The 21121-nt window shown below is 43.5% G+C and overlaps 1 protein-coding gene across 3 annotated transcripts in view; it reads left to right on the plus strand.

Annotated features, from left to right (window-relative positions):
* Nucleotides 1–21121, plus strand: part of LOC137434005 (zinc transporter ZIP5-like) — an 88217-nt gene that overhangs the window by 16987 nt on the left and 50109 nt on the right. For all 3 annotated transcript variants that reach the window (XM_068126586.2, XM_068126587.2, XM_068126588.2), the window contains exons 2-4: nucleotides 14843–15794; nucleotides 17217–17388; nucleotides 17693–17862. In XM_068126586.2, the coding sequence (XP_067982687.2) occupies nucleotides 14843–15794; nucleotides 17217–17388; nucleotides 17693–17862 (1294 nt within the window). The remainder of the gene's footprint in view (nucleotides 1–14842; nucleotides 15795–17216; nucleotides 17389–17692; nucleotides 17863–21121) is intronic.

Consider the following 21121-nt stretch of genomic DNA (forward strand, 5'->3'; position numbering starts at 1 on the left):
AAAAGAGAAACCAGCAAATAACTTCGCTGCAGGCACCAGGAGGCCGAACAACACACGATCCAAAAGACATTAGAAGCTTGACAAAACAATACTTCTCTGACTTGTATTGTGCCAGAGACACTAAAGAAGACATGATTCGTTCCTTAACCACTTCTTTGCCCACCTTGTCCGAACCTGCATGTCAACAACTTGACAAGGAAGTGACTCTTGGCGAACTTTTCACTGCTTTGCAAACTTTGCCCACAGGTAAAGCTTCTGGACTTGATGGAATCCCTGCAGAGTTCTACAAAACCTTCTGGGATTTGTTGGGACCTGAGTTGCTTGACCTCTTAGTTGATAGCCTACGATCAGGCTTGTTACCAATCAGCTGTCGCAGGGCTATACTTGCTCTCATACCTAAGAAAGGAGACCTCCAGCAACTTAAAAATTGGCGTCCCATTTCGCTCCTCTGCACGGACTACAAGATTTTTTTCAAAAGCTCTTGCCAACCGCCTCAAACCTTTGATTGGGGAGATTGTACACCCCGATCAATCCTATTGCATTCCTAAAAGGACAATACACGATAGCATTTTTATTGTACGTGACATGATCGACATTTGTATTGCTGAACATAGAAATGTTGGTCTGGTGTTTTTAGACCAAGAAAAAGCTTTCGACACGATTGATCACTCTTATCTCTTTGCTGTTTTACGGGGGTTTGGTTTTAAGGAAAATTTTATTTGTTATATCAAAATATTGTATAATAATATTTTTAGCTTGCTCAAAGTAAACAACATCTTAAGTCAGCCTTTCCCTGTTACCAGGGGTATTCGTCAAGGGTGCCCCCTGTCTGGCCTTCTATACTCCCTATCAATTGAACCTTTACTACATCGTTTACGCACACGGCTACAAGGGTTTTATCCTCTGCCGTTAGAAAATCCCGTAAAGACCATTGCTTATGCGGATGACCTCTGCGCAATTGTGTACTCCGATGACGATGTTCGCGCTCTGGTTGAGTCTGTCGAGGAATTCAGCCTGGCAAGCTCGACTAAAGTTAATTGGGAAAAGAGCAAAGCTTTTTACTTAGGTCCACAGAGTGAAACTCCCCCTCCAACCCTACCAGGGCAGCTTGTATGGACCAATGAAGGAATACACTACCTCGGTGTCTTTCTTGGAACTCAAGATTTTATTTCAAAAAACTGGGAGTCGCTGATTACCAAAATTGAGCAGCGGTTGATAAAATGGAGGGGACTATTGAGGCAGCTTTCCTTCCTGGGTCGTACTCTGGTCATTAATAATCTCGCGGCATCAATGCTCTGGCATGTTTTCAAAGCACTGCAGGCCCCAGGTTTTATCCTTAAGAAACTTCAAAGCTTTTTTGTGGATTTTTTCTGGGGGGGAAAGCACTGGCTCCGGCCAGGAATACTAAGCCTGCCGATTGCAGAAGGTGGACAGGGGCTAATAGATGTGACGAGCAAAGTGATGGCTTTTCGCCTCCTCTCAGCACGAAGGCTTCTATACTCCGACGTCCCATGGAAAGCCTTTGCCCATTGCTTGCTTAGGCAAGCTGGGAAACTTGGCTATGGTGACGAGCTTTTTCTTCTTGACGCGAAGCACGTGGATATGACATCGGTCCCGTTGTTTTACCGAAGCATGCTGGAAGCGTGGCAGGCTGTTTCTTTTCGCCGTGACACCAGTGCTTACTCCCTTCAGATGTTCCTAAATGAACCAATATTCCTAAATTCTTTCTTTGATGGGGTCTGTAGTGACAGATCTTTTATGCAAAAGTTTATTGATGCCGGTGTTACCAGAGTAAAACACCTCAGGAACCCCTTTGTACATAGATGGAAGCCAGCTGCTGACATTGCCGTGGCCACCAGTGTGAGGTCCATCAGAGTCATTGGCAGAATTTTCTCTGTGATTTTACGGACCTTTAAGCAAACCGGGTTAAAATGGGACCCAGACATAGAAGATGCCCTCCATCGATCCCAATGTCCTTTCCCAAATCTTTTAATTTTATTTCAAAGTTTTAGGCTCTTTACCCAGATGGAGAAATCCTCAGTGTACAATCTATGTGTTCTCACTCTTTTTCCTGGCAAACCTGCAGAGCCACAAGCTCATTGGCGAGCGCTGCTTCAAGCTAACCGTTTCACAACAATAAACTGGCAGGTGATGTACAAAGAACCTACTGTCAAGCGCTCGGGTGATCTACAATGGCGGTTAGCGCACAACATCCTGCCTTGCAACATCCTGTCCCACCGTATATGTCCTGAAAACTCGGAATTGTGCCCCTTTTGCGACACCCCAGAGACCATTTTTCACATTTTTATTGAATGTTCAAGGTTGGCTTCGTTTTTTAAAATCCTGTCACGTGTGATCCGGGGGCTCGGTTTGACTTTTACATATTGTGTTTTCATATTTGGTTTTAATGTCTTGTATCAATGTAAAAATGAATGTCTTTTAGCAAACTTTCTGTGTTCTGAGGCAAAACTTGCCATTTATTTATCGAGGAAACGTAAACTGCAGAACATTGACGTTTTAGCTGATGACGTTTTAACTGTTTTTAAAGCATTGGTTACATCGCGTGTTCTTTTTGAGTTTGAAACTCAAGATCCTGCTTTATTTAAAAACCGGTGGTGTGCGAAACAATCCTTATGTGGTATGGTTGGTGGTGTTCTAACAATCAATTTATAAATCTAAAGTATTGCTTCTTTGTTACCCCTTCCTTTCCTGGTTATTTATTTTGATGCCTGTACAAACATCCTTCACCATGTAAAACTTGTTTTCCTTGTAATAAAGGGGAAGAAAAGTCAAAAGTCTTTCTCTCTCTCTGTCTCTCTCTCTCTCTCTCTCTCTCTCTCTCTCGCCACCTATCGGCCGTCGGTGCGTTGGGTGTAGCGTCATGGCGGCTGTGAGCAACTGCTCTGTGTTGTAGTGAGTTCTTTGTGAGTTTTCCTCCTCTCCTGCCCTCCCCTGCCCCCCCCCCCCTCCCTCTCCTTTCCATCCTGTGTACTTTGGCATTTTGTTTTCATCCTTCCTATACCTTTGTCTTCAAGAGAGAGAGGTTTGAGAGCGGACCCATTTTGGGTGCGGCCTACCGGCTTCGACGACGCTTTGTAAGCCTTTTTGTGCTTATAATGCACGTTTATTATTTATTCTAGTTTGATTTATTTCGTTTTGGTACCTACTTGTCCGGTTCGGACAAGTGGGGGGGTGTTAATTCGCTGGGATGGCGAATACACGCTCTCGGTTAGAGGCGTTCGACAACTTAACAAGGAAGAATGCATTCGTGTGTGTTCCACCCGAAGGAACTTCCACTGAGGACATTGTTTTGTCGGTGGGGAAAATAATCGGTTGTGAAAATGTACGAGCAGCGTCGAGAATGAATCAAAAAGTTGTTGTATTTGTGCCCGATGAAAAATTCGTTCACGATGTTGTAAGTGCGGGTTTAACCACAGAGACAGGTCTCTTTGTCTTGGCGTCGCCTATGGACACTCCGTCGATGAGGATCGTCATATCTAACGTACCCCCATTTATAACCTGCAACCAGCTGATGTCCGTTTTGTCCCGATACGGAACAGCTGTGTCAAAAATCACAATGATTCCGCTCCGGTCTCAGGATGAACGTGTTAAACACGTGATGAGCTTCAGACGGCAGGTGTATATGGTGCTTCCGGATCGAGGCGATGACACGGGGTTAAACATCACGTTCAAGGTAAAGGTGAACAACCATGAGTACCAGATGTATGCGTCATCGGCCTCATTAACATGTTTTCAGTGCGGAGCTTTTGGCCATGTGAAAAGGTTTTGTCCGAAGGTATCGTGTGTAAGGTGTGGTGAAGCAGGTCATAGTGACGCTGATTGTAAAAGAGATAACACCCCGGTCTCTAACGTACGAAACAACGTAAACCGAAATACCCGAACGGTTCTTACCGACGCTCCCTCGCACTCGAGGAGTAGGGATAATACTCCTGTTCGTCTTAGTGTAAACGACAACACCGCTGATTCGGTAAATAATGAAATAACCCTAGATAACCCACCTGTGGTGGCAGATGCTACGTGCAGTGAGGAGATGGAAGAAAATCCCACTGTGGTGACAAAGAAACGAAGAGCACCTGGTGCTTGTAACTCCAACATTACTTTGAAAAAGGTAGTGTTGGATAAAGACAGTGTGGGTGCAGACGCCCTGGAACGTCTTTCTCAGGTGTCCACAAGCTGTGTTGACACCAGGGAGAAGGAACATGAATGAATTAATTCTGAAACATTATCGGGCAGCACCGAAAACCTGGGAGAAAAAGTAGATGGTGAGACTAAAGATGATGGTGAGCCCATTAGTGAGCCGCCACCTTCACTACCTGCTGAGACCGAGCGGATTGGGAATGTCTCAGCCTCAAGCTCCTCTTTACCCCTGCAAGATCTAAATCATGACACTGGTTCGTCAACTGAGCCAGTGAACATCGCCCTGCAGGAGGGTAAAGCCGAGATTTCAGCTCCTGCTGAATGTCCCGGGTACCAGAGTGAGGATGACTCTACCATAGAACATTCCAGCAAATCTTCGGACTTGGCTGGCATCAAAATGGGGACTGGGCAGACTGATATATGTGACCCGGGCGGAGCTGTTTCTGATTTGTCAGATTCAGAGGATGAAGTTGAGATGACTGAGTTGTCTCAATCTTCATCAGATCAGTCATCCATAGCCCCTCAACTCGTTATTTCTTTTCTGAATGACACCTACCGACACCGAAATGTGATTGTAAAAGATCATTTTCCTGATTTAATTTCATTCATCCAGGCTGCAAAGGACATAATTAGGAGGCCGGATGAATTTCATTTAACAAGGTCGCTGTTTCATCGGCTTAGAAAGGCTGTTACAAAAGCAGGGAGCGAGATTTCCCAACAACCGCTCACGCCTTTTGATAATCCATGAAAAAAATCACCTTTGGAACCTTAAATATGAATGGCGGAGGTGCAAGCCAAAACCGCCAGGTTCAGGTGAAAAGTTTATTTGAGCGCAAGAAAATTGATGTACTCTTACTCCAGGAAACCCATATAATTCAAAATGGGGAGTACGACTGGTGTCGCCTCTTTAAAGACAATGTTTTTTTTAGTAACATGTCTTCTTCTTCTGCTGGTGTAGCCTTTGTACTCAGACCAGGCCTAGTACCTGAGTCATGCCTCTTCCAGGAGGTGATTAAAGGCCGGTTTATTTCATTGGAACTGGTCATTAATAATTTTCGGTTTACACTATTCAACGTTTATGCACCAAGTGAGAGTGTGGACCGAAGAGCTTTCTTTTCATCTTTAATTCGACACATGCAGTCGATAGATCTCAATAATTGTATTTGCATGGGGGGTGACTTTAATTGCACCTTTAAACCCAGTATAGACCGAAATACAGCAGAACCTCATCCCGAAGGTAGTACTGATTTGTTAAATTATTTTTCGGCAGTGGGTGTGCTAGATGCATGGAGACTGCATTACCCCAACAAATCTGAGTATACTTGGGGACGATGTGCCAATGGGAGAATGACTTTCGCTAGACTTGACCGTTGGTACATAAACTCACAGTTCAGGAATGCGGTTATCCCTCCAAATCATTTTCCATCTTTGTTTTCTGATCATCATTTAGTTACCATGGGCCTCTTTTTCCCTCAACCCTTACGCAAAAGTGCATACTGGAAATTCAATACCAGTCTTCTCGAAGATGCTTTGTTTAAAGACGCCTTCCGTGCTTTTTGGGTCATCCAACTTTCAAGAAAGCCCTCTTTCTCTTCTTTAGCATTATGGTGGGATAACACAAAAGCTCAGATTAGAGTGTTTTGTCAGCAGTTTGTTTCAAATGATACTGACGTAAAAAATATAACAATGGCTTGTTTAGAAGCTGATATTATACGGTTAGAGTGTAAACTGGCTAAAGATAATATCAGAAGAGACCACAGGCTATTGGTTGAAAAGAAGGCTCAACTGAGAGAGCTGATTCAGGAGAAAGCAGCAGGCCTGTTAATTAGATTAAGAATAAACAATTTAAAGGTATCAGACACCCCGAGTAAATCTTTCTTCCAAATGGATTTTGTAAATAAGTCACCCAAAACCCTTTTCTCTGTACAAGACTTTAGGGGAAACATGGTTGCCAACCCTGGAGATGTAAGGTTGTGCATTAGAGAGTTTTTTTCAAAAGTCTATGCAAAACAAAATGTTTGTGAGCAAACCATGGAATTTTTAACTTCTCACCTTTCATCCCTAACTGAGCCTCAGTGCCTGGGCCTGGATTCAACAATTACTTTGCCTGAGCTAACGCAGGCCCTAAGTGAAATGGACTCGGGCAAAGCTCCTGGGATTGACGGCCTACCGGCAGAATTTTTCTTGGCTTTTTGGGACCTTTTGGGCCCTGAATTATTGAATGTCCTGGAATCATCCTTGGTGCTTGGAGAACTCCCACTAAGCTTCAGAAGAGCAGTGGTGTCGCTGATTCCAAAGACTGGGGATCTACGACAGATAAAGAATTGGCGGCCGGTCTCGTTATTATGTACGGACTATAAAATATTGTCAAAAGTGTTGGCCAGTCGGTTGAAGACGGTAATCGGTGATCTAGTCCACCATGATCAGAGTTACTGCATCCCAAACAGATCTATTTATGATAATATTTTTTTGATTAGAGATTTAATGGAATGTGATTGCTTGGAAAAAGATTTTGGGATAATATTCCTGGATTTGGAAAGGGCTTTTGACAGTGTGGATCATGTTTTTTTGTATCGGGTGCTAGAAGCATGTGGCTTTGGTGTCAATTTTAGGGCCTACGTGACTTTGTTGTACAACAATATATTTAGTTTATTTAAAATAAATAACGAACTCAGCTCTCCGGTACAGGTTCAAAGAGGGGTGAGACAAGGATGCCCGGTTTCTGGGTTATTATTTTCCTTGGTAATGGAATCACTCCTAATTTTATTTAGGAAAAATATTTCAGGAGTGACTGTATCCCCTGGGAGTCCTTCAGTAGTTGTATCGGCTTATGCAGATGATGTCTGTGTGGTTGTTAAGAAGGAGAGTGATATCCCAGCACTTGTTGAATGTTTAAATCTTTTTTGCCTCGCTTCTTCTTTGAAGTGTAACTGGGACAAGAGTAAGGCCTTATGGATTCCCTGTCTCAAGAACATTCCACCTGGAAGAGTGCTGGTACCACCTGTGCATCTACCAACAAAGTTAAAATGGGTGGAAGACGGAGTCAAATACCTTGGGGTTTTCCTGGGATCTCCACATTACGTCCTCAAAAATTGGGACGGGATTGTTGAGCATGTCAAAAAAAGACTGGGACTGTGGAAACGAGCTCTGCCCCACCTTTCCTACAAAGGCAGGGTTCTAGTGGTGAATAATTTGGTGGCTTCTTCCCTGTGGCATAGGTTTATCTGCCTTCAGCCGCCAGAGGCACTACTAAAGGCAGTGCAGAGGCTACTCGTGGATTTTTTTTGGAGTGGTCATCATTGGTTACTACCAAATGTCATATGTAGCCCCTTGTCTGAAGGTGGCCAGGGACTGATCGACATAAAAAGTCGTATCATGGCTTTTCGGCTGTGTACCATACAGCAGTTGCTGTACAAGGAACGACTGCCAAGCCGACTTCTGGCCTATCACGTGCTGCGAAAAGCAAGCGGGCTCGGATATGGCCTTGAACTTTTCTTAGTCCAACTCCAACATGTCGACACATCTCATCTACCATCATTCTATCAGAGCCTTCTGAATGCCTGGCAAAGCCTTTCGACTAGTCGCCAGCAAGAAACCTATGCTACAAGCATGTTTGTGGAAGAACCCCTTTTTTACAACCTACTGTTTCCTGCAATTCCAAGAAGCCGAGACTTTTATCAACACTTTATTACAGCGGGCATAATCAAAGTGTTGGACCTCCGCCATGATTCTGGTTGGGGGTGGAAGACGGTGCAAGAGATAGCCGATATGACTGGAATATGGTCAAACAGAATAATCGGAGGAATACTAAAGGGAATAGTAAAGAAAAGCTTCCAACTTGGACTAAGATGGACCCAGGAAGTTTTGGTGACATCCAATGACTGGCATTTTCCTGGTTTATTGGTACAGCCTAGTCACGGAGACTTGCCCCCAATTAGTGAGGGACAAAACATTTTTCAGAAATGCAGTAGTAAAGACCTGTATCGGTTATGCACTGCAGTTCTGCTTGGGAACTCACCGTTAAATGGAGTGGCCAGGTGGAAAGGGCTAATGCCGGAAGGACTCCCATCTGAGCCTGCATGGGAATCAGTATACAGTAAGCTGGTAAGCAAAAGGACAGGTGATCTCCAGTGGCGAATGATACACTGGATCATTCCATCTAATAAATTAGTGAGTCATTTCGCGCCCATATCTACGTGTTGCCCGTTCTGTGTTTACACAGAGGATGTGTTCCATGCGTATGTTGATTGTGCAAGGCTTGTGCCTTTATTTCAATGGCTGAACTACATGGCTGGAAAAATGAAGATCACTTTTTCTCTGCGATCATTTATTTTTGGTTTCAATGATATGAAAGAACATGTACATATTATTACTACCAAATGTCATATTATTACTACCAAACTACCAAATGTCATAACACGACTGTTGATTTGCTGGGTGGGGGAGAACCAGTTGCAGAGGTGAAACCCCCTAGCCCAGGCACAGGCTGCAGGCCATTGCCATGCCATGCAGGCACCAGGCACAGACCGATCACAGACAACGCAGTTGTTCGTGAGCTACTGAAGCGTTCCGAGGCAGCAACTGCTGAGGTGGGTCAGAGATGGGTCCTGAATACATTTGATCTGGGTGTCTGCATGAAAGCCCTTCCCATCATCTGGCGCTGGCCAAATGAATTTGCTAGTCATGTAGTAACGATTGGACCCTTCCACACATCCATGAACTACATCGGGATGCTCACTGGACACAAGATGCGTGGTTCTGGATATGCAGAGATTCTCTTTGAGGCACAACTAGTAACAAGTGGATCTCTCAAAGGTGTTCTCAGTGGAAAGGCCTACGCAAAGTCCCTCTTTTGCCTCAAAACAGTGTGTGAGGCAATGGAGAGGCTGTTGATGGAGAGATTCACTGAGGAGGAGAACATCATGATCTCTGACCCTGCTGTGCTTCTCAGAATGACCCAGTCTTGCAACCGAGAGCACCTCGATGAAGCCCTCAAAGACCCCTCAACTCTACTCCTCATCAAAAATTTGCATAAAATTTGCATAATTTTGCATAAAATTTGCAGCAGTAATTTGCATAAAAATGGTATGTGGGACATTTTTTCAGCTTGGGGCCATAGCTAGTCATTTTCTACACATTTTTTCCAATCTAGAAACACTGATTAGAAGTATATCTCCGGGGGGTGCAGGGGGACCTAGTCTTCCTACTAGACTATATGTTGTTTTTGTTTTTAGTGGCCACGGCGAAAATGGCAATTTATTTATCGAGGAAGGAAAAACTGAAAGGAAAGCCGATTGGGCAATGTGATGTCTTGTTCTTTTTTGTTGTTTTTGTTGTTTGTTGTTGTTTTTGTTGTTCTTGTTCTTGTTCTTGTTCTTGTTCTTGTTGTTTTTGTTTTTAGTGGCCACGGCGAAAATGGCAATTTATTTATCGAGGAAGGAAAAACTGAAAGGAAAGCCGATTGGGCAATGTGATGTCTTGTTCTTTTTTAATGCCTTGATATCTGCAAGACTCAAACTTGAATTTTGTGATTCTGGAAGAAAGAAATGTATTGATGAGTTTATGAACATCTGGTGTTTTGATGGGATCTGCATGGTGCAGGAGAATGAATTATTGATATATTTGTAGGTTTGTTGGGATTGAATCAGTGTGTGGTCGGTTTTTCTGTTGTTGTTTTTCTTTTCTAGTTCATTGTACTGTTTTGATTTCCTGTCATTATCTCTTTTTCTTTTCTGTATTTTTGATTATTGTGCCTGTATTGAATAGTATCTTCACCGACTGGCTTGTATTTTTATATTTTTGTAATAAAAAGTCTAAAAAGTCTCTCTCTCTCTCTCTCTCTCTCTCTCTCTCTCTCTCTCTCTCTCTCTCCCTCTCTCTCTCTCTCTCTCTCCCTCTCTCTCTCTCTCCAAATTTGTGGGGGGGGGGGGGGGGGGGGTTACAACTCGATCCGGGGGTAAATGAGTGAACGGATCACCGCTGTAGCCCCAGAAAGCTTGCAACTCCAAAGCGTCATACAGATGGAGCACCTGTAAGATGGAGAACCTACAAGATGGGGCACCTGCAAGATGGATGACCTGCAAGATGGATAACCTGCAACATTGCGTGCCTGCAAGATGGCGTACCTCCAAGATGGAGCACCTCCAAGACGGAGCACCTGCCCATTACGATCGGCCTTTTTCCAACACCTCTGGAGTGGCTCACAAGTCCCCAAGTTCATCATGGAAAACATATCGGAAAAGCGTTATGATGTGATGCGTTCACAAACATTCCTCCAGCAGTGAACATGGTGACGTGTTACATGGTGCATTCAGAAAGGAACACGGTTGGGAAGGACACGGATGCTCTGTCGCTCCCGGCTACTGGTTGTGCGAGGTTTATCTCCTGGTCTGTCCATTTGGATCGCATTGGGATCACCAATAAAAAAAAATAAAAAAAATTTAAAAAAGTCTCCCTCTCTCTCTCCCTCTCTCTCTCCCTCTCTCTCTCCCTCCCTCTCTCCCCCTCTTTCTCTCCCCTTCTCTCTCTCCCCCCCCCCCCTCTCTTTCCCTTTCTCAATTTTTCACTTAATTTAATCAAACGCTTAATTTGCTCTTGATGTGTTCATAGCTCTTGCGTGAGCATTTCCTTTAAAATTGTTTGTGGTTTCTGTTTGTGTCCTCACCTTTGGTTGGTAAAATTTTTATACTTGCTGGTTTCTTTTGAATATCCTTTGTTCTTTTTTGGTGTGTTTATGATCCTTATACAATGTTTCTTTGAACTCGTTGCTTGGTTTAACACTGCTTTGTGGAATGGTTTTATACTTTTATAATAAAAGGATACAAAAGTCAAAGTCTCTCTCTCTCTCTCTCTCTCTCTCTCTCTCTCTCTCTCTCTCTCTCTCTCTCTCTCTCTCTGTCTCTCTCTGTCTCTCTCTCTCTGTCTCTGTCTGTCTCTCTCTCTCTCTCTCTCTCTCTCTCTCTCTCTCTCTCTCTCTCTCTCTCTCTCTCTCTCTCTCTTTCCCATTTATACACCTATGCTGTCCTCCTTACACCTAACTGTATGTAATTCGACAGCCACCCAAACTCCATTCATGCACGACATGGGAGTCAGGAAATAGCCTCCAAGCTCCAAATGTTTCTAATGAAGCCATGCACCCATGTACCCGATGAGCAAGGAGTAAAACTGAAAAGGATACGAAATACAGGACAATTACTAACAATGCTCCAAGCAATGCAATTACAGCAATTACAACAAAATGTTGATAATTCATCACTCGTCCGATGTGAAAGAAAAAGCCACATAACCTAATCATCGTGTCAACTCGTGCTTGATGACCCTGGGTACCAGGCCAGGCCAACCGAGCCATCAAATGCAAATGAAGCACACAATGACATGTTTCAATCGTTATATGTATAAGCAAAATTCTTACTGACATAACAAGATGAACTGCCAAATGACCTTCTTGTACTTATAGGTACGGTAATGATTTTGAAGGCATAATAACGAGCATTGTGAGGGATTAATTAACTCGGATGCAAGTTATGAAGGCGCAGAGACATCACTTCCTCTTAGGTCACATCCTGCTACATTAACACAAATGGCCAGCTGGGAGTACCAACACACAAAGGTGCACAAAATATGTGTACAAGGGACAGAATATGCCAGCAGAGGGCTCCACTCAAAAATGTACAAAACACATGTAAAGGGCGAAACACTCCCCGCCCTGGCATCTGCAAGATGCCATTATTAACTAATAACAAAACCTCAATGGTTACTAAACCTTCAGTCATCCGTAGGTAAGAGGAGTATGACCTCCGAGACAGGTCTCAGGATTATCTTGGTCGCAGCTTGAACAGTGATCTTGACTTATACCTTTTACCTTGACTTCCCATTGCTGCTTGTGAAGGCAGAAGTGCCATAGGCCACTTGTTGCGGGTAAGATGATCTTTCAAAAGCATGAGTTCTCCTTTTTGAAGGTTTCAGTGAACTAACTGAATTAAACCACCAACTATTTTTGAGGTAAACATAGGCCGCGCGTCGGCGGCCAGATTCTACCGACCCGGCCGGTAGACAATTTTGTAACAATAGTCGGCTAGTTCTATTCTCCATCACGATATTTTCTCATTCTTAATGCATTGTGCATGCCGATAGTCATACATGAACGCGGCAGACTTCTGTTCAGTCATTAGCTGAAACTCCTTGCCCAGAAGCAAGTGGCACCACCGCCTAACGGCCTCTATGATAGCGTATGCCTCTTTCTCGATAGCAGAGTGGTGGCGTTCACTCTGGGTCAGAGTGCGTGAAAAGAAGGCCACAGGCGACCCCCTTGTGGGAAAGTCGCCACAATTGCACAATCCGAGGCGTCTGTCTCGACCAAGAACGGTATCGCGTCGTCTATGGAGTGCAATATTCTCGGTGGGTGCAATAAAAAGGTGGTGAAGTAATCATCCCATAAACTCCATAGCGTGAGCTTTTATTCATTCAAGTCTCCACTCATCTACAAAAGAATGAGCACAGTAAGCAAGCAGTAATATCAAGTACTATTATGCAAATAAGCCACGAGCAAAGTAACATATGAAACTTACCAACTCGAACTCAGTCTCAAACAGACAGTCCCCTCACCCTCAATCCAACTTACATATAAAAGCGTGACCACTAGAGAGCAGAAGAGAGAGAGAGACTACACTGTGTAGAGTAGACTGTGTAGAGACTGTGTAGAGAGACTACACAGAGAGAGAGAGAACTACATCAGATGTAATTCCATAATTTCATCACAAGGTCAACATAGGGCAAAGGTCAACAGCCTTTTCAAATTTCTCAAATCCTCAATTTTCATCCGATTGACTTGAAATTTGAATGGGATTTTCATATCAGCTAACTGAATTCAACCAACAACTATTTTTGAGGTCAACCTAGGCCAAAAGGTCAACATAGGCCAAAGGTCAGCATCATTTTCAAATTTCTAAAATCCTCAATTTCCATCTGATTGACTCGAAAATATGAATTGGATTTTCATATCAGCTACCTGAATTCAACAACCAACTATTTTGAGGTCAACATAAGCCAAAGGTCCTACACTTTTTTCAACTTTGTCAAATCCTCACTTTTCATCCGATTGACTTGAATTTTGAAGAGGATTTGCATATGAGATCACTGAATTCCACCACCAATTATTTTTGAGGTCAAAAGGTCAATATTGGCTGAGTTTCTGTAAGACTGAGGGATAGGGCCAAAACGATATATACCATGAATGAAATGAATGATCATTTTAAGGCCATTTTCCCCACTAAAGCGGGGGTTAGCCTTGCAGGCCCCATGACAATCATGGTTCCCTGTTTGAGGCAATGTTTTTTTTATGGCCGGATGCCCTTCCTGATGCCAACCCTTGGTCACGCTCTTACGATGCGCAGGGATACGGTGTACCTATTCTAAGCCGGGGTACACACCATGAGTCATTCATCCCAGCAAGCTGGTACTCAATTTGCCGACCTCGGAAGGATGACAGGCTGAGTCAACCCCCCTGGAGTTAATTCAGCAATCGATCGGGATTCGAACCCAGGATCCTAGGATCCCAAGCCAGCACCCTAACCGCTAAGCCAACACCAGGCTACAAAACTATATGTACCATGATATCTCAAAAAGTTGTGGATGAGTTATGATAAAACCAGGTGGATTTGAGTTGTTTAGATGACAAGAACAAACCAATGCGGTTTTGGTTCAGATCCAGCCTATCAGTGGGATACAAAACGTAAACTGTTCTGCCTGGCAGAGTTATGTGCTCTACCGAGTGATGTTCTACTTTGTTCTGTTTTGACAAGTGTCACTCTGAGTGATTTTTCATTTGTCTCTTTATGAACAAGATATTTCAAAAAGTTGTGGACGGATTCAGACGAAATTTGGTGGCGATGTTGGGTATGTGACAAGGACAAAATGATTCGATTTTGGTGAAGATCCGGATCTGGATCTGAGAATTTTTTACGTGATTCTTCACCATTGAGTGACAGGACGAAAAATGATATATAGTATAATATTTCAAAAAGTTGTGGATGACTCATGACAAATCTTGGTGGATGAGTTGGGTAAGTGACAAGAACAAGCCAATTAGATTGTGGTTCAGGTCCGAATCCAGATCTGACCTATCAGTGGAGGACAAAGCATAAACTGTTCATCCTGGCAGAGATATGCTCTTTCCAGCGTGCTGTTCTAGTTAGTTCTGATCATTCAAGGGTTTTCTGATTTTCTTTTATTTTTCTCATTTTACACCCACCACCCCCAATGTGCATTATATTCAGATTATTAAAATATACAGATGACCTTAACTGCTAGAATGAAAACATAGGTTCATAAGACCTCAGTACTTTATCGTGGTTAAAATACACATTTGAAGAAAAATGAAAATTCCTTAATTGAGCATTATTGGAAATGGCTCTGCTCAAAAAATTTAGGGATACTCTTGAGTGTTAAATATGCCTAGTTATGATCATTTTGAGCCACCCTTTTAATCACAATATGATAAACATGGGAAGTTGCCTTTGCTTAATTTGTAAATGCCATTACTGTATGTTAGAGGAAGAGGCACATCCTGATTTTTAGGGAAATTAACACATGAGATGTTAAAGAAATTTCAGTGATTGGCATATGCTAGTATTAAGCACTGTACTTGTATTTTAAAGGCTTTTAAAATATTTAATTTGTCTTCCAGGTTCTTCAAGATGAAGATCTCTGGACATTATCACAGCCTCGGTCTCCTCCTTTTTCTCCATGTGTATAAGGATTCATGCATGGCTGTACCGGTGGAAAAACTGCACACCGGTTTTGAGGAACAAGCTGCTTATCCGGATGTAACAAGAAGTAGAGGTGCTGGAAACCATCGAGTCAAAGTGCCCATTGCTTTATATGAGCAGAAGTATTACTTGAGGCAGCTTTTTATCCGTTACGGGAATAGCGGGAGACTCTCTGTGGACGGACTCAGAAACTTACTGGACAGTCTTGGCATTGGAGAAGTTCATTTGATGCCCACTCATGATGAGCACAAACATGATGTTTACCACAAAACTGAACAAAGCAGCAAACAGGGTAATATTGAAGAGCACCATAGTAGTTTAGATTATGATTATCATGATCCTAAGGAGAATGAACAGGAACATAAGAGCCAGGATATTCTCCAACATGGTTTAAACATTTCCCCAAAGGACAATCAGGAGAAAATTAGTCTGCATGTCATGGAGGGCAGTGGGATTGGAGATTATCAGAAAATTAAGCATACTTCAAAAAATGGCCAAAGTAGAGGTGTGAGGGCTTCAAGAGAACATGGAGACCGAAAAAATACCCAGGTGGTTTCTCCAGAAGGTGACAACCTGATGGCGTTGGGTTTTCAGGAAGGTGGTGAAAAAACTGATGCAGACAGGGAAATACCCGAAGATATTTTACCTCTGCAGCCGGTACAACTTCACAAAGGTGTTAAACGGAATGTGAAGAACAGGCAAATAAATCGTTGGAAAAGAAAAGTCGAAGCTTTCAATATTCCCCGTAGGAGTGAAGAGCCGGACATGAATGTTGAGAATGAAACGTTTGTGTCTTCAGATGCAGATAATCCCTCTGATGGAGGGACCATAATGGTTGGTGATCATTTTGAAGATCACATTCATGAGAAGGTAAGCATAATGATCTTTTTTTTGCAATGATTGTCAGCTTTAAAAAATTAAAATGTCAAAGTTGTTGCAAGGGTCCTCTTTTCTTTCTTTCTTTTTTTGTATACAAAGTTAAAGCTCATGGAAGATCTAGAACACAACAGATCAGGATGCAACAGAACAAAAGGAATGGTAGAGAGAAAGAGAGAGAGAGGGAGAGAGGGTGGAATACACCAACAGCAGGGTTGAGGGACAAAATAGAAGGAGACTTGAACAAATAAGGGATGTGGGGAAGAAAGAGGGCTAGGGGAGGACACACGAGATGGACAATATGGATATACAGTAGATAGCGAGTGTGAGATTTGTCAGGATTGAAAGACATGTTCGAAATTTTTGATGAGTTTGTGATTGTCAGCATTTGAAGAGAGGGAAGAGGCTACGGCCTGCCTGTCTAAAGGATGAGGGATGTCATGGCATAGGTGGAGTCATCAGCAAATGGATAGAGAGGATTTTACAGAGAGTCAGAGAGATCATTTATGAAGATCTGGAATCAGACTAGGCCCAGGAACACTGTCTTGGGGAACTGCAGTCTTGACAGGGAGAGGAGATGAAAGGCTACAAGAGTACAGAAAGCCAGTGTGGAGTTTGCCTTAGATGTCATAGGCAGAGAGTTTGGAGAGTAAGGCAGGATGCCAGACTGTATCAAAAGCAAAACATATGTCCAGAGAGACTGCCCTGATCTCATGTCTGTCATTGAGGGCCTCCATCCATTGTTGGGTGAGTCAAAGCAGCATGTTCAAAGTGGAGTGACCTGGTCTGAAACCAAAATGATGATCTGAGATGGGGTTGTTAAAGAATGGGATGAGGTTAAATGATGGTAAAAAGTTGGTGCATGTTGGCTGAGAGAGAGATAAATAAAGAGAGAGATAGAGATATGTAAATGGAGTCGTCACTGTTAGGAGGACTTTGCACCACACAGGCAAGCAAGGTGTTAGAGGGAAGGGGAAGTTACAGTCAAAGGTCGTGCCTGGGGGGTTTGGAGGTGTAATAACAGTACACGGACAGTGAAAAATGGAGTTATTAATGTAAAGTGCAACTTCACCTTGGGATGGGATTCACGCATATCAAATCAGAGGAGACAATAGTCGGAGAGAGACACTAAGCAGTAAAGCTGACACTAAAGTTTGATTATCTTCAAGAAACATGGTCCAGCTTATTATCAAAACTTGCTGAATAAAGAGACATGATATTTTTGTCTTGGTATTTGTTTTGCTTTCCCTTTTTGGAAGTGTTTAATTAATTTACCGCACGAGCCTGTACTTTGCATTCTATGTTACGTTGAATTGTTAGGCTTTTTGGACTTTCCCATACAGTTGTACTTTCCCAAATGACGAGTTTACCATGAATTTGAAATTCTAAAGAAGGACATCATGTGTCTCAACGCAGTGCTTGGACATAACTCAACTTCTGTGGAACTATGGAATGTATCAAGAATCCCGCATCACAGAGAGGCAGTTCAGCTACATGTGCCCAGCCATCCTCTACCAGATCGACAGCCGTGTCTGCATCCAACACTCTATTTCTGATGGTTACGTAGCCGGACTACCTGGCTGGGCCGGTAAGCAATGGGCTTCTGGGATCTGCTTATCGCAGAAGGATTTTGACGTGTGGGTTGGAGGAAAACTAAGATTTTCCAGTCATTCCTTGGGTGCATAACAGTATGAGTGTATCAAAACTGTCAGACTGGCAGATTTTGGTTCGGAAGCATCAGCAAGTGATGCTTTTCATCATTTTAAAGATGTGTGGTTCAAACTCATGAAAGTTTAAATATCCCTTTTTTGATATGATGATGATGTAGATGTGATCGATTTCATCACTACATGTTTTAATTCCAAGTTGAAGTGAATGGCTTTCCTTTACAGGCTGGGGCTGGGGCTTTCTCTCCATTACAACCATCAGCCTTTTGTCATTGCTCGCTGTCACCTGCATCCCAGCCTTCTCCCCAACTACTCTCCATAGCCTGCTCAGCTTTCTCGTTGCCCTGGCTGTGGGTACCCTCACGGGAGATGCGATTCTGCACCTCATTCCCCATGTGAGGTTCTGAGCCTGCACCTCGACACTGTCCCTCCACAGCTGTGATCAGTCCCCTTTTTATTGATTTCTTTTCATGGCTTGTTTGCACCAGCTGTAAGGCTGGAAGCGGGGTGGGGGGGGGGGGGGGGTGGGAGGTGATTCTTCGATTTGCTGAGACAATGTTGATGTACCAGATCGTTGTGTTGGTTTAGAGCATGTAAATGGGCTTTGCCATAATGACATTGGTGAGGTTTTCTGTGCAAGATCTAGGTTTGAGATAAAGGATGCTTGGTCTGGAAAACACACACAGACACATACATACAGTGCCTTCAGAAAGTATTCACACCCCTTGATTTATTCACGTACAAACAAAGCCTTAGAAAATAATTAAAAATTAAACACATAAATATCTAATTTACATAAGTATTCAACCCCCTGAGTCACTACTTCGTAGAAGCACTTTGTATTACAGCTTTGAGTGTTCTGGATATGAGGAGGTTCTCCCACTCATCCTTGCAGATTTGCTAAAGCTCTGCCAAGTTTGATGGGGAGTGTCAGTGAACAGCAATCTTCAAGTCTTTCCACAGATTCTCAATGGGATTCAAGTCTGGGCTTTGGCTGGGCCGCTCAAGGACTTTCACATTCTTGCTCTGAAGCCATTCCAGTGTTGCTTTGGCCGTATGCTCGGGGTCATTGTCCTGTTGGAACGTAAATCTTCACCACAGTCTAAGGTCTTTTGCACTGAAGCAGCTTCTCCTCAAGGATTTGCCTGTATTTGGCTCCATTCATTGTTCTCTCTATCCTTACAATTCTCCCAGTCCCTGCCGCTGAAAAGCATTTCCATAGTTTGATGCTGCCACCACCATTATTTAAGTTTGGGATGGTGTTATATGGGTGATAAGCTGCACTCGGTTTCTGCCAGACATAGCGCTTTGCATTCTTGCCAATGAGTTCAATTTTGGTCTCATCAGAACACATAATATTTTGCCTCATGCTCTCGGAGTCTTTCGCGTGACTTTTTGCAAACTCCAGGCATGCCATCATGTGCCTTTGTCTCAGGAGTGGCTTCCGTCTGGCAACTCTTATATGAAGCCTAAATTTGGGAAGTACTGCAGAGACTGTTGTCCTTCCAGCAGGTTCTCCCATTTCAGCCAAGGACATCTGTAGTTCTTTCTGTCAGAGTGACTATTAGGTTATTGGTCACCCACCTGACCATGGTCTTTCTTGCCCAGTTGCTCAGTTTGGTCGGACGGCCAGTTCTCGGAAGAGTCTGGGTATTTCCATATTATTTCCATTTCCTAATGATTGAGATCACTGTGCTCTTGGGAACGTTAAACACTAGAAATTGTTTTATACCCTTCCCCAGATATATCCCTCCTCCACCGCCCAGGTTTCTGCGAGATGCAGGCAGTCCACCCGCAACCCCCTTCTGATGAAAACACCAAAATCCAGAATCACTGCTCCCCTCCACTCATTTGTTGCTCTTTTTCCCCACCTGTGGAACCAACTTCCACATTCTCTTCAATCTCATGCTTCTCCCAAGTGTTCAAGGCAACTGGTCACCACCATCTCAGATCATCCTACATTCAAAAACCATGATATATTCTACTCCGGTTAAACCACCATCCTCTTCGCCCCATGCCACCACCAAATTACCTATTTCCTGAGAGTTTACTTCTGTATCCATTCTGTCCACTACCTTCATTCTCCCCTAGACCTCATCCTTACCTTTGCATCCCTTGTTGTCCGTCTCCGTCTATCTTGCCCTTCGGCCCTGTTGTTGGCATTTCCCCCTTCTTTCTGCTGTTCCTTTTGTTCTGTTGCTTCCTGATCCGTTCTGTGTTCTAGCTTTTCCACGAGCCTTCACTTTGTATTAAAAAAATACATTTACAGGTACAGCACAGCATCACCTGAGGACAAACTTTGAAAAAGTAAGAAGTGCCACAGCAAATGCAAATAAACATTATTACGTTCACACGACAGACATAACCAGAACATTTCCCCCAATTTCTACTTCTTTTCTAATATGCAGTTTACAATTCCAAAGCCTGATAAATAAATAAAAATTAAATGTGCCGCCAAGTCCAACTCCGACAAGTCCAACTTCCTTTTTTGTCGACAAACTCACATGGCAGATATAGTAAGCAAAGACAAACTGTGCCGAGATATACTTTCACGTGTTAATTAACCTTTCTTGTATTATGTTTGGCCATCGGTCTCAAGAGTGGTGCTTCCATGCATCAGAGACAGAATGCAGAAACGGGTTTTCAAAACCAACATGTAGGTTAAAGATGCGCAAGCACACCTCCCAGAGTGCTACCTTGCTGGGGCTGGTGGCATGATCCTTAGAGCTGCCTTATTCAAGTTCAATTCCTGGCCCAGCTATAAACTGTCACACTGGTAGCTCGATGGCAGGTTGTTGCATCACGACTCTGGCATCCATCAGAAAGATCAGAAGCTAGGTGTCCCGGTGGACATTATAGATCCTGTGGTGTCTTTCGCAAAGCCGTTGGGTGCCAGCTGTCTTCATGAGGTGTTTGGCAGACCTGGTGTACGACGGGAGACAAAAAGTTTCAGGACCATTCGGATAATTGGATGCTAAAGGCAGCCAGCACAGTGAGGTGCACGAAACAACGGGATCCAGAGCTGCCCCATTCCAAGTTTTCTTTCCAAATTAAACTTCATTTTCAAAATGCGAGTTGAAGATTGCACAATTTATCCTTCTCTGCTGTAACAAGGACCTCAGTCCCAGCAAGTATAACTCAGTCAGTCGTTTCACCAATTTGTGCAAATGTGAAATACAACTTGTGCAAACCATTTGTGTAACAACTATCGGGGAGGCCTCTTTGCGGTGGTTGTACCCTCCAACGCAAGTCCGGGCCAAACAAATCTTCCCTGGTGACCGGATTCGTCAGGGCAGCGCAGTCATGTTCAGAGTGCCGATCGGTCCCCATGGACCGGCCCTTTCCCTCTCCTCTCTCATTTCTCTCTCCAACTCTGTCATGACCCTGACTTCGTGAAGGCGGGGGTACAAAATATACAAAAAGAGGGAGCGGAAGACAAGATGGGGAGAGAAGGGGAAGCACACAACCACAACATTTGAGAGCAGGGAGAAGTGTGGGAGGGAGAGGGCTTGGGGGCAGGAAGCGTGGGAGGGGGAGGGGGGGGGGTTTGTTTGTCTGGTTTGTTTTGTTTGTTTGTTTGTGAAATAAATGTTAGCTCTTTCATGAGCCTCGATTCAGTATACAAAAAACAAACAAAAAAAAACACCATCCTGG

Source organism: Myxine glutinosa, chromosome 10, assembly GCF_964187855.1.
Source record: "Myxine glutinosa chromosome 10, kmMyxGlut1.1, whole genome shotgun sequence".
NCBI classification, from domain to species: domain Eukaryota; kingdom Metazoa; phylum Chordata; class Myxini; order Myxiniformes; family Myxinidae; genus Myxine; species Myxine glutinosa.